At 50.0% G+C, this 16,432-nt stretch overlaps 2 protein-coding genes across 6 annotated transcripts in view; one reads left to right on the top strand and one right to left on the bottom strand.

The window, feature by feature from the left end:
- Positions 1–5,900, top strand: part of FDFT1 (farnesyl-diphosphate farnesyltransferase 1) — a 35,006-nt gene extending 29,106 nt beyond the window's left edge. For all 4 annotated transcript variants that reach the window (XM_023225249.1, XM_023225248.3, XM_023225250.1 and 1 more), the window contains 2 exons: positions 388–540; positions 4,991–5,900. In XM_023225249.1, the coding sequence (XP_023081017.1) occupies positions 388–540; positions 4,991–5,212 (375 nt within the window). In that variant the 3' untranslated portion in view covers positions 5,213–5,900. The remainder of the gene's footprint in view (positions 1–387; positions 541–4,990) is intronic.
- A 5,499-nt stretch (positions 5,901–11,399) lies between these two features.
- The window catches only part of CTSB (cathepsin B), a 10,287-nt gene continuing 5,254 nt past the window's right edge, over positions 11,400–16,432 (bottom strand). Inside the window, exons 4-9 of one of the 2 annotated variants that reach the window (XM_026457092.1) lie at positions 16,182–16,300; positions 15,211–15,296; positions 14,817–14,960; positions 14,180–14,296; positions 12,793–12,921; positions 11,400–12,349 (exon numbers count right to left, since the gene is read on the bottom strand). In XM_026457092.1, coding sequence (XP_026312877.1) covers positions 12,252–12,349; positions 12,793–12,921; positions 14,180–14,296; positions 14,817–14,960; positions 15,211–15,296; positions 16,182–16,300 — 693 coding nt within the window. In that variant the 3' untranslated portion in view covers positions 11,400–12,251. The remainder of the gene's footprint in view (positions 12,350–12,792; positions 12,922–14,179; positions 14,297–14,816; positions 14,961–15,210; positions 15,297–16,181; positions 16,301–16,432) is intronic. The other variant, XM_023225256.1, reaches the window with a different exon arrangement.

Raw genomic sequence — 16,432 nt, 5'->3', positions numbered from 1 at the left:
GGAAAATAGAAAAACAAGTAAAACAGAAATTTCTTTCCATATATTATTTTGAAATAGGTATTTCAGATCTAATAATCCATTGCTCTAGCATGGAAAATGTTGGATTTACTTGTGTTTGCTTTTTCCAAATAAAATGGAACTTTTGTGGCTAAACTGTAGAATTGTTTTAGATTGCTTAATTCTGTGTGTTGTTGAGAAAGGCAGTAGTCAGGAAGGTAAAAATCTTGGCATACTTTCTTTGTGGGTATTTTTTCTTGATTAATTACATCTTAGTTCATTAGCAGTTAGCAATTGCCCATTCGACAGAAGGTTTTCTTACCTTTTTGTGATAATGATAGCTTACAACACTATCTCTTCTTTTTTCCCCTCTCTTCTTGCTCTCTGTAGGTGATGGCCATTGCCACTTTGGCTGCCTGTTACAATAACCAGCAGGTGTTCAAAGGGGCAGTGAAGATTCGGAAAGGGCAAGCGGTGACCCTGATGATGGATGCCACCAATATGCCAGCTGTCAAAGCCATCATATATCAGTATATGGAAGAGGTGGGTTTTTATTTAACTACTTGGATAATTTGTAGCTACTTTTATGATTTAGTAATGTCACTGTTTAAACATGTTTGGATATTAGATGATCCTAACAACTCACTCTCCTATGGCCTAAAGAGACAGGAGTTGATATCCTTTGTTAGGAAACAAATCTATGCACAGGAGTTGAGCAGATTGCTCACTGCTGTGTAGTACCCTGGCGAGAGGAGATAAATGGAGCAAGACTGTAGGATGGAGCCCCTGAGTACAATCATAGATTTCAAGCTGCAAGATGGTGCAGGAGGCCAACCAAGCTTCTTGCTGATGGTGAGGCATGTGAGGTTGAAGCTTGTCTGTGCTGATGCAGGACGCGACTGAGTGGGTCTCTGGCTCCCGTCCATGTGTCCTGACACCCAGTCGGGCGCTTTCATTATACCACAGGCCTCAGTTGAAAAATCACAGTAGGGAATTTAGGCCAAGGATAAGCCATCCAGTTGCAATTATTTCCTAAATTTTCTTTGGAAAATTTCATTTCAAATACCAAAAGCATCCTATAAAAAGAAAACATACCTTCTCAGGTCAAATCTGTAATACCTGACTAGGTTCAGAAAATTTATTTCTGGCCAGGCACAGTATCTCACTCCTGAAATCTCAGCGCTTTGGGAGACCAAGGTGGGAGGATCACTTGAGGCCAGGAATTTAAGACCAGCCTGGGTGACATAGCAAGACCCCATTTCTACAAATAATTTAAAAATTAGCTGATCATGGTAGTACACGCCTGTGATCCCAGCTGACTCAGGAGGCTGAGGCAGGTGGATCACTTGAGCCTGGGAGGCCGAGGCTACAGTGAGCTGTGTTATCTCATCATTGCACGCTAGCCTGGGTGATAGAGTGAGACTTTGTCTCAAAAAAAAATTACTTCTTAGAGACCAGAAGTCTCTGTAATGTCTAGTAATGTCTAGACCCTAGAGCAGTGGTTTGTCAGTGGAGGGGATTTGCTCCCCTCCCACAAGCGGACAGGAATCGGATGCTACTGGCCTCTGGTGAGTAGAGGCCCAGGATGATGCTGTGATCCTCAGGTGTGATCTTGTGAGATTGAAACACTATAGACTTTATGAAAACATACACTACCCTCATCATTTTTCCTTTGCCTGAGCTCCCTCCCCAGAGGTTACCATTGTCCACGGTTTTGTACATCCTTCTAGTCCCCTTGTTACGCCTTTACAGGAATATGGTTTGCAACAGTCTTTTCATCTAAATAGAATTCTACAAAATAGCTATTTCTGATTTCTCTTGCATGTTGCATATTGTCCTTATATTTCCTCCCTACCTTCTGTCTGCCATAGAAATGCTGATGTCCAAAACTTCTATCAGAGGCACCTATAGAAGTCTAAGAGAAGACCAAATCGCTTTTAAAAATCCTAAAATTTTATAGTCACTAGATGAAAGTATTCAGCCACTGACCAAAACAGTTGCTACCAAGGAGACGCTCCAGTTTGCCATGTAGCCAGGACTTATTTTGAGCTATGTGCCTGGGGTAGTGACTGAGTAGGTGGATAGGAGTAATCTCAGGGAAACTGGAGCCCCAGCCTCATGGCTGCAGTGATCATTTGAACCCAGGTCTGTCTGACGTCAGAATCCATGATGTTAACCCCAATTCTAAGGGGTGCAACTACCCTTTCTAAATGGAATCCTGCCATATGAAGCACCATTTCCTCATTTTATATAAATCAGAAACATTTTATGTAGTAAGTTCAGAGTGTTTCGGTTTTGCAGTTTTATTCTGATCACTAGTTTTAGAAACCAGTTTTTTTGTTTTTTTGTTTTTGAGACGGAGTCCCGCTCTGTGGCCCAGGCTGGAGTGCAGTGGCCGGATCTCAGCTCACTGCAAGCTCCGCCTCCCGGGTTCCCGCCATTCTCCTGCCTCAGGCTCCAGAGTAGCTGGGACTACAGGCGCCCGCCACCTCGCCCCGCTAATTTTTTTCTTTTTTTGTATTTTTAGTAGAGACGGGGTTTCACCGCGTTAGCCAGGATGGTCTCGATCTCCTGACCTTGTGATCCGCCCGTCTCGGCCTCCCAAAGTGCTGGGATTACAGACGCAAGCCACCACGCCCGAGAGAAACCGGTTTTTAAACATTTTGTGGCCAATTCCATTACTGTATTAAAATTCAGATGTATTTGATTTTTCCTTAACTATTGGAATTAAATCCTAGTGGTAATTCATAGTTTGAGGGTAAGGGTGGACAACCTACAGTTGGCCGAGCCCTGTTTTTGTGAATAAAGTTTATCTGAATACAGCCACACCCATTTGCTTCTATATCTTCTGTGGCTGCTTTTGCAATGTAATGGCCGAGTTGAGGAGCTGCAACGGGGATGACTTGTAAAGCTAAAAATATTTTTTGGCCCTTGAATAAGAAGTTTGCTGACCTCTGGCTTAGGGCATCAGTTGTTTTGTTTAAAGTTATCCTAGTAAAACTCAAGGCATTTGGGGAGAAATGTTAATATTAATATTTAAGTTGATTTGATTTAGAAAAATCTCTGAAGATTTCTAAGTCTTAAGCCGTAGAACCTGTTAATGGTTTTAGTTTCAGCAGTAAGGACATTTTACAAGTAAAGTTTTAAATGAAAACATTTTGTATGAAGCCACAAGTCGTCTGGCCTCTTGCTGGTGTGCAGACATTAACACTGATCCTATTTCTCCTCGCGGACCGAGTCTGGCCTTCGCAGTAAGAAAGGAGGAACTGCTGATTCTGTGGGATCTCTGGACTCAGTGTTGTAGCGAGCGAGCACCTGGAAGGGACTTGCCAGAGGCCCTCTTGATGCATCTCCAGTGCTTAGCGAGGACGTGGGAGTGCAGCCCCATGCCTTCCCAAGCAGGTGGCCACGCTCTGCAGGGCCCTCACCCCACCCCGGAGCAGCCGCCGCTTTAAACCAGCCTGGACGCCTGTCAGTTGGGGAGAAGATCAACCTGCTATTTTGGGATATAAATAAATGCTCAGCCAAACGGCCAGAAACCCCCATTCCCCTCTCTGCCAAAGCGATTCCTTGGCAGGGAGAATCTTGTTCGTGTCTCTGCACACTTCCTGTGCCCTCCTGTGGTTAAGTCAGAGCACCATCAGGCTCTTTGGACCCCAGGTGCCTTGCTGCTCAAGGATGGTCCCCAGCCAGCAGCCGCTGGGAATCACCTGGGAGCCCGTTAGACATCAGCCCCCACCCAAACCTGTCAAATCAGAATCTGCCTTTTTGTTTTTTGCCAAGTGCTGTTTTTGCTTTAATGGGAGTTTAGATGTTCATAGATGAGAGTTTTAAATGATTATCAAGCTGATTCCATATTCTGTTGTTGTAAGTAGAAGTGCTGAGACCTGGAAGTACCACATGGACTCACAGAGGAGCTCCTGTAGCACAGCATTGCACAAGAGCTTATTTCAGTCCAGTAAGCACTTACAGGAGCCTCTGCCGTTTAATCGTCAGGCCCGGCACTGTGGCTCACACCTGGAATCCCAGCACTTTGGGAGGCCGAGGCAGGCAGATCACTTGAGGTCCGGAGTTCGAGACGAGCCTGGCCGATATGGTGAAACCCCGTCTCTACTGAAAATACAACATTTAGCCAGGCGTGGTGGCGCGCACACTTGTAATCCCAGCTGTTTGGGAGCCTGAGACATGAGAATCGCTTCAACTCAGGAGGTGGCGGTTGCAGTGAGCTGAGATGGCACCACTGCACTCCAGCCTGGGCAGAGTGAGGCCCTTTCTCAAACCCCTCAAGTATTTCTTTTGCTTCAACTATATGCCAGGCATGTAGATGAAAAGTCTGCCACAACCTGTCCTTGGCAAGCAGATGTAACTCCTTGACTGAGACTGGTAGGTTTTTAAGACCTGAATAATTGAGTTTGCAAAAACCTACTGTGTGCCTTCAGGTAAATGGGAAGTGGGGCTTGGGCTAGCAACCAAGCATCTAGACGGTCCCTTTGGCCTTAGCGGCTCTGTTTTAGGTAAGGGCACGTCTGAGGGCCAGTGACTGCAGCTTCTGGCTGTGCTGTCATGCCTATATATTAGAAGTGATCATCAAAGGACTCAAACGTTTTGCCACTAATTGTATTACCGGGGACCGTCACAACCAAGATTTCTCTTCATTTATTCACCTTACTTATCTCCTGGAAGGACACTGTGAGGTGCTGGGGATGTGAAGATCAGTGTGGCTCAGCCGCTGCTCTTGAGGGCCTCCGGGGTGCAGTATGCACACCTGTGCTTCCCGTTTGCTCAGGAAGACAGGCTTTGCGATGAGTAGGCTGGGGCTGACATCCCCACCTTATCATTGGGGTGGCTTTGGGTAAGTTACTTTCATGTTCTCTGAGCCTCCCTTTCCTCACTGGTAAAATAGGCATAAACTACCTACCGGTGGAGGGTTGTAAGGAGCCACGGAAAATGTGAAGCACATAGCACTTACCATTTTTTCCTGTGTCTTTAACAGATTTATCATAGAATCCCTGACTCAGACCCATCTTCTAGTAAAACAAGGCAGATCATCTCCACCATCCGGACGCAGAATCTTCCCAACTGTCAGCTGATCTCCCGAAGCCACTACTCCCCCATCTACCTGTCGTTTGTCATGCTCTTGGCTGCCCTGAGCTGGCAGTACCTGACCACACTCTCCCAGGTCACAGAAGACTATGTTCAGACTGGAGAACACTGATCCCAAATTTGTCCGTGGGTGAAGCTCACCATAAAATGGATTTACTTTTTTTCTTTAAGGATGGATGTTGGCTTCTCTTTATTTTTTTCCTCCTACTTTAATCCCTAAAAGAACTGTGTGGCCGGGGCCTTTAGGAAAGTGAGATGCAGTTGAGAAGAATATAAACATGAAAGCAAAGGGCGCTTCACCCCAGCAACCTGTCCTTGTGGGTGATGATCGCTGTGCTTCTTGTGACTCACGGCAGAGCATTCGGTGCCACAGTTGAGGTGAAATGGCTGTGTATGTGACTGTCATGAGATCCTATTTAGTGTGATCCTGGCTAGAATGATAATTAAAAGTATTTAATTTGAAGCAACCTTTGAATGTTCACAATAGTAGAAAATGATGTGAAATTTCTTTCTGTTGAGTTCCTATTTTTCTCATCGTTTTGTTTTCTTTAATTGGGTTGAATGGAGTAGGTGGAAATATTTATGGTTTAGGTGACACTTAGGTGTTTCCTAAGAATGCAAACTGCCTTTTGCACACGAAGGCTGGGAATAAAATTCTGGGTGTTCTCCTATTATCGTAAAGGAGTTTAGCTTTCAGAGAGAAACAGCAGGATTGCCTTTGACCCCATTTCAGAAGATTGGCCTTCAGTTAAGGTGGACATTTTTGAGATTTTTATAATAAAGAATTTAATTGCTCTGCATTTGTCAAATTCAGTTCACTTGGAAGCCTGCCTGACTGTGGAAAAGATGGAGCTCAAGAATGGAGTTGATGGCCCAGCCTGGTGGCTCATGCCTGTAATCCCAGCACTTTGGGAGGCCGAGGCAGGCGGATCACTTGAGGTCAGAAGATCGAGACCATCCTGGGTAACATGGTGAAACCCTATCGCTACTAAAAATAAAAAAAAAAATTAGCTGGGTGTGGTGGCAGGCCCCTGTAGTCCCAGCTACTGGGGAGGCTGAGGCAGGAGAATGGCTTGAACCTGGGAGGCAGAGCTTGCGATGAGCTGAGATCGCGCTACTGCACTCCAGCCTGGGCGACGGAGTGAGACTCCATCTTTAAAAAATTGTACCAAAAAAAAAAAAAATTAAGGTTATTTCTTTCCCCCAGCAGTTTTTCTTTTTTAAAGTTACCAGTTTATATATTCAAGTCTTAAGAAAGGCAAAAGCTGTCTTCAGGTGATTGGCTTGGGAGCAGAACAGTACTTCTGCTGCTTGGGGTTTTACCTTCCTCTCTACCCTAGTGCGGCAGAGCTTGTGATGTGCTCTCACTGAGGCGCTCAGTGCGTCAAGGAGGCCTGTGGACCCTCGAGTTGAGAAGCGGTGTACTAGGGCGTTCAGTACTTTCTAGAAGCCATTAATGCTACAGGTACTCATAGTATATAGTCTGCTCTTCTGTAGCCCACCGTGGATGGTGGTTTAATCGTTGAATTCGAGTTGTTTCCAGCGCAGTGTTGGATTTGCGTTGTTGTAAACACGCTTTTGCTGTGACCACTGACACCAAAATTAGTTTGGATCCAGGGAGACCTCAGTTAATTGGTTCATTTGAGGCTTAGCCCTGGACACATTTGTCAGCAGCCAAGATAATTTGGAATACAGCCAGACCAGGGTCCCTAACCGCCAGGCCTAGGACCGGCACTAAACCTACTGTTCCGTGACCTGTTAGGAACCGGGCGTCACAGCAGGAGGTGAGCGGCGGGTAAGTGAACATGACCACCTGAGCTCCACTCCACATTAGATTCTCATGTGTGGCTGCGCGTGTGAGGGATCCGGGCTGCGTGGCTGCGCGTGTGAGGGATCTGGGCTGCGTGGCTGCGCGTGTGAGGGAACCGGGCTGCGTGGCTGCGCGTGTGAGGGATCCGGGCTGCGTGGCTGCGCGTGTGAGGGATCCGGGCTGCGTGGCTGCGCGTGTGAGGGATCCGGGCTGCGTGGCTGCGCGTGTGAGGGATCCGAGAATCTAATCCCTGATGACCTGAGGTGGCAGTTTCATCCCAAAACCATTCCCCGCCCTCTGTCCTTAGGAAAATTGCCTTTATGAAACCGGTCCCTGGTGCCAAAAAGCTTGGGGACAGCTGAGCTAGACGCAGCAGTATTTTCCAAGGAATTAAAGCCTCAAAACTTGGTTTGAGATTTCAAGGTAGGTTGTTACAAATCTGCGTGTTGAAATCTAAGATTTAGTTCTGCCAAAGTTGAGGTGAGTCTGAACAACCTGCTGGAAAGAGCTTTGGTTGAGTGGGGCCTGCGGAAATCTCTCCTGACGCGGTCATTACTTGTGGGACCACTTCCTGAGCTGTGTGGTTTGGGTGATCTCAGGTTTTTTCTATCTGTAAAGCTATGTACGTTTTTCTGCTCACTGACTTGTACAAAGGTATTCGCTCTCATTCCATTCTGAAGCTCTTTGAAAATTTGTTTTCCTTCTAAGTATCTTCTCTACTAAGGTTGCCAGATAAAATACGGGATGCTGGGCATAGTGGCTCACACTGTGGTCCCAGCTACTTGGAGGGTGTTGGGGCTGAGGCAGGAGGATCGCTTGAGCCCAAGAGGTTGAGGCTGCAATGAGCTGTGTTTGTGCCACTGCCCTCCAGCCTGGATGACAGAGCAAGACCCTGTCTCAATATAAGTGTAAAATATCAACTATCATATAAGAAAAGAGAAAAGAAAAACATAAAACACAGGATGCTCAGTTAAACTTGAATTTCAGATAAACGTCACAATCTCAGCTCAATGTAATCTCCGCCTCCTGGATTCAAGCGATTCTCCTGCCTCAGACTCCAGAGTAGCTGGGACTACAGGCACACGCCACCACGCCCAGCTAATTTTTGTATTTTTAGTAGAGATGGGATTTTGCCATGTTGGTCAGGCTGGTCTCAAACTCCTGACCGCAGGTGATCCGCCCACCTCAGCCTCCCAAAGTGCTGGGATTACAGGTGTGAACCACCGTACCCGGGCAACAGCCTTATTTTTTAGAATTACACTCTAAATATTGCATGGGACATGTTTAGACTAAAACAATTGCTTGCATGGCTGGGTGCAGTGGCTCACGCCTGTAATCCCAGCACTTTGAGGGGCCGAGGGGGGCGGATGACCTGAGGTCAGGAGTTCAAGACCAGCCTGGCCAACATGGTGAAACCCCGTCTCTACTAAAAATACCAAAATTAGCCGGGCTTGGAACATGCCTGTAGCCCCAGCTACTCGGGAGGACAAGGCACAAGAATTGCTTGAAACCAGGAGGCAGAGGTTGCAGTGAGCCGAGATCACGCCATTGCACTCCAGCCTGGGTGACAGTAAGACTGTCTCAAAAAAAAAAAAAAAAGCCTGTGTATTCGAAAATTCGAAAGTAGCTGGCCATCTTGTATTTCCGTTTGCTAACTCTAGCTTAAACACTACCCTCTACTCCCCACTTCTTTTTTTTTTTTTTTTTTTTTTTGGGATGGAGTCTAGCTCTGTCGCCCGGGCTGGAGTGCAGTGGCCGGATCTCAGCTCACTGCAAGCTCCGCCTCCCGGGTTCACGCCATTCTCCTGCCTCAGCCTCCCGAGTAGCTGGGACTACAGGCGCCGCCACCTCGCCCGGCTAGTTTTTTTTGTATTTTTAGTAGAGACGGGGTTTCACCGTGTTAGCCAGGATGGTCTCAATCTCCTGACCTCGTGATCCGCCCGTCTCGGCCTCCCAAAGTGCTGGGATTACAGGCTTGAGCCACCGCACCCGGCTACTCCCCACTTCTGATATAATTTTATAGCATCTCTGGCATACAGTCTACTTGGATCCTACCTAACGGTGGAATATTTTAAGTTTTCCTCAGAGGAGCCTCTGACCTGTCTGAATCTAGGACCATAAACAATGACAATGGTTGGGAACAAGAGTTTGACTTCTGCATATGGGAACTTCTGGATGCCTGTGGCCAAGTGCGGGGAGGGTCCCTTCTTCCGTCTACTGAGCCATTTCCCAGGGGCTTGGGTGTGTATAGGAGGAAGAGGGCGAGTCAAGCATGTTAACAAGCATTCTAGGTTATTAGCAGTTTTGGAAAGAGAGTTCTAAGGCTGTGGTTCTCAGACTTTATATCAGAATTGCCTGATTGCTAGGACCAAAAGACTGACACAGTAGGTCTGGTGGGGCGCCCGAGAGCTTGCATTTCCAAATACTCAGGCAGTTTTCTAATCAGGGAGCAGTTGGAAAGGCATTCTGAGCTTCAATGTACCTGGGAAACACCTGGGGTCTTGGGAGATGCAAATGCTGGTTCAGAGGTCCGGCCTTCTCACACTCTGAGGAGCGCATTTCCTAACAGGCTCTCAGGTGACGGCCGTGCTCCTGGTCTGTGGACCACTTGAGCATGGCTGAGGCACATTAAAGAGGGCAAATTACTGCTTTCTTTAAAGAGTGGCAGCCGGGCATGGTAGCTCACGCCTATAATTCTAGCACTTTGGGAGGCCAAGGCAAGTGGATCACTTGAAGTCAGTTCGAGACCAGCCTGGCCAACATGGCAAAACCCTGTCTACTAAAACTACAAAAATTAGCCAGGTGTGGTGGTGGGTGCCTGTAATCCCAGCTACTCGGGAGGCTGAGGCAGGAGAATCGCTTGAACCCAGGAGGCGGAGGTTGCAGTGAGCCAAGAGCACGCCACTGCACTCCAGCCTGGGTGACAGAGTGAGACTCCATCTCAAAAAAGTTTTTTTAAAAGGCAAAGGTTGGACTGCCTACCTAGACTCTAATTTCTGTTCTGGAGTGACTCTCCGGAGAGTCTAGGTCAAGACTGAAAAGGCATTGTCACCTCTACCTGTCATGTCACTTGGACAAGAATCCAGGAGAAACGACTCAACTGAGGTGACAGTGATGATCATTGGGGTGATCTGAGGTGCATTAAAGCACTGAGCTCTGTCCCAGTCACAAACACTGCAAGGCAGGTGTTTCTAACAAAGCCTTAAGCCGATGTCGAGATGCCCCACAATTCCTTCTGTCACTAGCCCATCCCCGCTGGCTCCATGCAGAGGCAGGGAGGGAGCTGCAGGTGGGGATACGATGGAGGTGAGGGAGACAGTGCGCGTGGAATGATTCAACTCAGTTTGGGAGCAGGTAAATCTTTATTGAGGTTATGAATATACTCTAGTTGAAACCGGATGAGTGAGTGTTTATGAATTGTGGCTTTGGTAACCTTTGTTAAGCATCTCTTAAGTGCCATGATGAGCGTAACCTTTCCTACAATGCTCCTCAGATTTTCAGAGCTTATTTGATGCAGCTTCTGGTTCCTAACTTCTGAGTCACATCAGAAACCAAACTTCAGTGCTTCTGGAAAGAGCTAGCCCCACACAACCTCAGTTGGGAAGGGGAGTACTGAGGTGTACCTTGGCAGGGCAGTGGAATGATTGCGGGGTCTTCTAGTTTCCTCTACACCAGGAACTGCTGTAACATGATTCTAAACCAGGGCTATGAAAAGCACTCGAGTTCTTGACCAGCAATGCAAACCAGTGGCATACAAATTCAAAATACTGTATACAGGCTCTGACGCCAGCCCAAACCAAGACTGGAGGGCATCCAGGGAGATGTGGCTCTCCACGGGATGGCATCTTGGTTATGTGAGATCACCAAGACACCAGGCCTATTTTATGAGCTGAATCCTCAGGCTGCTGCTGGATTTGTGGCTGATAAAAAAGAGAGGCCAGGCACGGTGGCTCACGCCTGTAATCCCAACACTTTGGGAGGCTGAGGCAGGTGGACCACCTGAGGCCAGGAGTTTGAAACAAGCCTGGCCAACATGGTGAAGTATCATATCTACTTAAAAATACAAAAAGTAGCCAGGCATGGTGGTAAGTGCCTGTAATCCCAGCTACTCGGGAGGCTGAAGCAGGAGAATCGCTTGAACCTAGGAGGCCGCAGGTTGCAGTGAGCCAAGATGGCGCCACTGCACTCCAGCCTGGGTGACAGAGAGATTCTGTCTCAACAACAAAAAAATAGAGCACAGCTGTGTTGTCAGTTCTTAAGCAAGGGCAAGCTTACCAAGGACTGACAGAGAAGGTTGATGAGGATGACGGGGAACTAGGAGGGATGCCATGGTCGAAAACATGGCTGGGACAGCGAGAAGTTAAGATGAGGTCCCAAGAGTCACAAGAACATGCAGTTCCAGGACGTAATTATTCTCTGCAGGGATGAGGATAGACAGCAGCCACAAGTCTATAGGCAGTGACAAATGAGCTCTGAGATCCCATCAGAGTCAAGTTGAAGGAGAAACCTTTTATTGGCACAGGCATTCCTTGTTAACTTGACAGGGTGAAGCAGTAATTCTTAAAAAACAGTAAAAGCTGGTTTCTCCTAAACTAGTTTCCTTGTGGTAGTAGAGATCAGTGGGTCAGAAACAAGTCATCACCACTTGGTTTCGTTTTGAGCCGCAGCATCGGAGGCAAGCTGTAAAACTAGCACAGGTGCTCCCAGCTGTTCGACTCACTCACCCACGTGATTCGCAGAGTGCACAAAAGAGAAGACTTCTATTAAAAAAGAATCATGCTGAGCACAAGTTCAGAGAGGTTGTGACATTGCAAACTCGATAGATGCAGGGGGTCTGGGAGAATGTGGCGTTCTCCAAAGGGCTCCCAACACCATCTCTCCTCTGATCTTGTAGCAAATGTGGAAAGCTACTTGCTTAGAGGTACTGGGGGCAACTAATGGGGGGACTTTCATCCTGTTAGGAACTCCGCTTTCCATTCCTGGGTCTCTGTCTTGCTCCCTGGAGATGGATGGATCGGGGAGGGGGCCACAGTCAGCTGGGGCAGCAGGCACTCCCTGTGGCGCTGGTCTACAGGGGAGGACGCTCTCTGCTGGCAGCAGTGGCTCCCATGGCCTACTGTCTGCACTGTAACCACAGGCTGCGATGTAGCCAGGATTTGGGATGTGTCTCCTTGGAAGACAGCTCTGATGGCTGATGTGAGGTTTGGCCAATCCAGTCCTTCAAGCCCTGTCTAAAACTTGTATCTTACGTGAACTCAAAGAATAAAAGGCATTTCTAACCCCGTCCCTGACTGTATTCAGGGAAAACTCCCCCAGGCTGGCAGGACAGGCCCACAGCAGATTAGATCTCTTCCCAGTACTGATCGGTGCGTGGGATTCCAGCCACCACTTCTGATTCGATTCCACAGTGATCCTGTCCTCTGAGGATTTTAAAGAAGCCTGGGAATAAAAAGTAAGGCGCTTTTAAAGTGTGACAAGGGTCAATCAATATATTCAGACTCATCCCTAAAAGACCTGGGAGTAAGTCACCAATCCCTGGCAGCTCCTGCTGTTTGCCCAGTGGCACAGCCCTCAGCACCATGAGGCTTCTGGAGGCAGCCGTGGGGCACACCTCCGCTGACAACCCTGCCCGGTCACCGACCCCATCGCAGCATCTGGCTCGATGCTGTGGGAACTGTGGCAGGCGTGGGCTCTGAAGCTGCTCAGAGTCTGCCCTTGTAGCAAAAGGAAACTCCTGGGTGCCTGGCACATAGGAGGAGCTCACAGCCTGGCCTTAGGTCCAGGGTTTGAGGCTGTGCAGCAGGTAGAACAGAGAAAGCCGAGACGGGCACTGTGTGTGGCTCACAATTCCCTGTTCTCGACAGGAGGGGGCCGCCACTCACCATTGTCACCCCAGTCAGTGTTCCAGGAGTTGGCAACCAGCCAGTACGGTGTGCCATTCTCCACTCCCCAGCCCAGGATGCGGATGGCATGGCCGCCCATCATCTCTCCGGTGACGTGTTGGTACACTCCTGAAAAGAACCGGCTGAGACCGAGACCAGCCCACTAGCCCGCACCCCACAGTACCCCCCGCCACTCCGCTGGTCACCCTCTGGGCAGGAGAAACAGCTTCCAGAGGGACCCTGCTGCTCCATCAGAAGACTCCGGGGTTACAACACTGGGGAATATTAAATATGTTTCTGAAGGCCCAACACACTCAAACCTGTTGAGTAAATATTAAAATAGATTCCTACAAAACGTGCTTGTTGGTTGTCTTAAAAAATAGAATTTCTAATACATTCTAGTTTGTAAAACATTTGATGTTAGATGACAGATTCATCTGTTCTGTATACTGGGATTCCATGTAAGTAAGGGTTTCTCAAAAGGGTTACACGGCTTAAAGAGTTTTAACAGCTGCTGCAGGTATGCCCTGGAGAGGTGAGGGAGAAGGCGGGCTGGTGGCAGCCAGTGCTAGCTGATGGGAAAGATACCGGCTAAGGGGCTCAGGGCTGCCCAACCAGGCTCTCCTGTGGTAGGGAAATCACCATCAAAGTGGAAACGCATCTTTTAATAATATGGGCAAGGACTGCTAAGAACTACCATCTTTACAGTCATTTTTTCTTGCCAGAGTCATCTTCCCTTGTCAAACTTGTTTTATAAGAGCTGAGAGCTTTGGAGTTTCCCATCTAGCAAAATATTAATGAGATCGATACGGTCAGCAAAGACTGTTCATCTGGAGCAAGGGATTTCTAAGACAGGACTTGGGGATGGGGACTGTCCACATTCCTTGGTTCGAGTCCCTACAGCACTGCCCAGGGCAAGGTCCTCCCTGTGTGTTCATCCACTGGTGTGAGGCATGATCCAGGCCTTTGCAAAGACAAAGATGAAGAAAACGTGCCACCCAGTGCAGACACGAAAGGCCTGCCGTTGTAACGGGAACGTGCTGGTAAAGCAATGCCAAGCCACGAGGGCGAGGGCAGGCATGGTCAGCCGCCAGGGAGGGAGGGGCTCCCACAGGAAACACACGTGAGCTGGACTCTAAGGGACGGGAAGGACTAGCCCAGAGGGCCTGGGAGAGGCCTCCGGAATTCTCTGTGTGGTGGCACAGCAGGTGGAGAGACAGACTGTGAGGGGCCAGCCTGGTCCACAGAGGACTGAGCCTGCGCAGGAGGCCCCTCACGGCCTCTTCCCCAGCCCCTTGCCTGCCTACCCCAGTCAAGTCCTATTGGCCCCCCTGGGCTCCCCTGCCCTGGAGGGTCAGCATGAGCCTCCACTGTGATCAGCACGCACCTGACTTGTACAGCAGGAAGTCTGAATACACAGAGAACGCTCCCTCCACGGGGCCGTTTTTGTAGATCTCGGCCATGATGTCCTTCTCGCTATTGGAGACACTGTAGGAATTGTATCCTGGAAAATAAACCGAGCTGGCGGTTGGGGAGGGCGGTGACAGTGCCTGGTGCTGTGCCACCATCAGCCAGTCACTGATTTCTGGTGGCCTCCAGGGGAAGACTGTGCGTCTAAGGGGACTTGCCCAGCCAGGGGAGCTCGAGGAAGGCTCCCCTGAGGGAGTAAGGACTAAGGACGGGGGTGGGGCTGGAAGCTCAGAAGTGGGAGAAGGGAACAGTGAGCATGCGGCCCTGGAGGAGGCCAGGATGCCCCAGGGCTCCAGGACATGCCACTCCCTTGTCAAATGAGGGCTTTGGTCCCTTCCAGCTTGGGAGGGCTGAGGCTGAGGCTGAGTTCAGCGTGGAACACACAGCAAGTGCGGAGTGTGCTGCTTCCCCTGGCAAGACGGCATCGTTTCCCTTTCCTTCCCTATCCTGGGGTTCCTGGAGCCCAAGGCTTCTCAGCCCCGACCTCCTCCCTGCAGCGTAGGGAAGGATGCAGCAGCTCCCCAGCCTCACACAGCCGTGGCCAGGCCCCTTACCGTAGTGCTTGTCCTGTTTGTAGGCTGGGCTGTAGCCAGGCTCGCAGATCTTGCTACACTTGGGGGTATCACCCTCACCCGTGCACGGGGGCCGGGAGCCGTTGACGTGGTGCTCACAGGGAGGGATGGAGTACGGTCTGCACCCTGATGGGACCCGGGAGAAAGCGGAGTCAACCTACAGCCCCCACCAAGAAGCCCCGCTGGGACAGGCAGACCTGGCGCGAGGCCTGCAGCGTGGATGCCAGCCAGGTCCTGCCAGAGGCCTGTGCACCTGCTCGCACCTTTCACCCGGCCCTCTGTCTCAACCTCCACTTTATAAAGGCAAATAAAGCCACGATGGTTAACTGCTTAAACAATCCATCTGGCCGGAAAGGGGCCGAGGGGAGACACTCACCTACGTGGGAGTCATAGAGGCCACCAGAAACCAGGCCTTTTCTCGTCCAGAAGTTCCAAGCTCCAGCAGGATAGCCGCCGTTACAGCTGAAAAGACAGCCTCTCGTGAAAACCTCCCAAGGCAGCACTAGCTGCTCTCCAGGCCACTGCGTGCCACCCAAGTGCCCGAGGTCACTCGTGGACCCGCCCCCACCTTCAGCAAGTGGTGCAGCAGCCCTCCCAGACACCAGACCCTCCGAGGGACGCTTCCTAGATGAGCACAGCTTGCAGGAAATAACCCCCAGCCCCACCCCTGCCCACAAAGATCCTGGAGGAGGCAGGAGGCTCTCCTGTTCATGTCCTTCCAGGCAGAACAGTGATTCTCCACTGAGCAGACACTAAACTTCCCTGAGGCACTTACGAAAAACCACCAATTGGTGGTTCTTAGGAGAGAACCACAGTTCTCTGAAATGAGAATCGCTAGTGATTCTCATTTAACTAGTTTGGGGAGAGGCCCAGGCACATGTTTGAAGCGCTCAGGTGTTTCGGATCTGCAGCTGCGGGCGAACACCACTACTGCAGAACCAAGGCGAGGCTGGGCTGGGAAGTTCTGTGCCACCACCTTGCTGTTACGGTGGCTCCATCCTCCTTAACTGCGCATAAGGAAATGCCCCAGAGTGCTTCCGCAAGCAGGAAAAAGGAACATGCGATGACACACACCAGGCCAGGGGTCAGACATTCCACCACATCTTCTGAGACTGTCTGTTCTGCTGGGACACCACCCCTCCGACAGTTCTGCCGGGCCAGCCTTGGTTCAGGCACCTCCCAGGAAGCAGCAGCCATGCCGGGCCCTGCCTGCCAGACTCCCGGAGTCTCCCTGAAACACTTCTGACTGGCAGGAGTCCCAGAAATCCTCAAAGTCCCCTGCACTGAGAAGCCGGGGCCCAGGGTCTCTCAGCACTAAACCCGCTGTGGAAGCACAGCCTGACTCACCCGTCTCCACACATGATGCCACAGCAGGTGAGCAGGTCCTCCGCCGACACCTCCACGCTGACGTGCGCATTGGTGTGGATGCAGATCCGGTCAGAGATGGCCTCCACAGCCCCAAAGGCCTGTAGGAACGAGTCCCACTGCACGAGGCTGCCACACCCGGGCCGGGCCCTCCGCGAGGCTGCCACACCCGGGCCGGGCCCTCCGCGAGGCTGCCACACCCGGGCCGGGCCCTCCGCGAGGCTGCCACACCC

Source organism: Piliocolobus tephrosceles, chromosome 7, assembly GCF_002776525.5.
Source record: "Piliocolobus tephrosceles isolate RC106 chromosome 7, ASM277652v3, whole genome shotgun sequence".
NCBI classification, from domain to species: domain Eukaryota; kingdom Metazoa; phylum Chordata; class Mammalia; order Primates; family Cercopithecidae; genus Piliocolobus; species Piliocolobus tephrosceles.
Note: the sequence above shows the minus strand (reverse complement) of the source record. Positions and strands in the feature narration are given on the sequence as shown.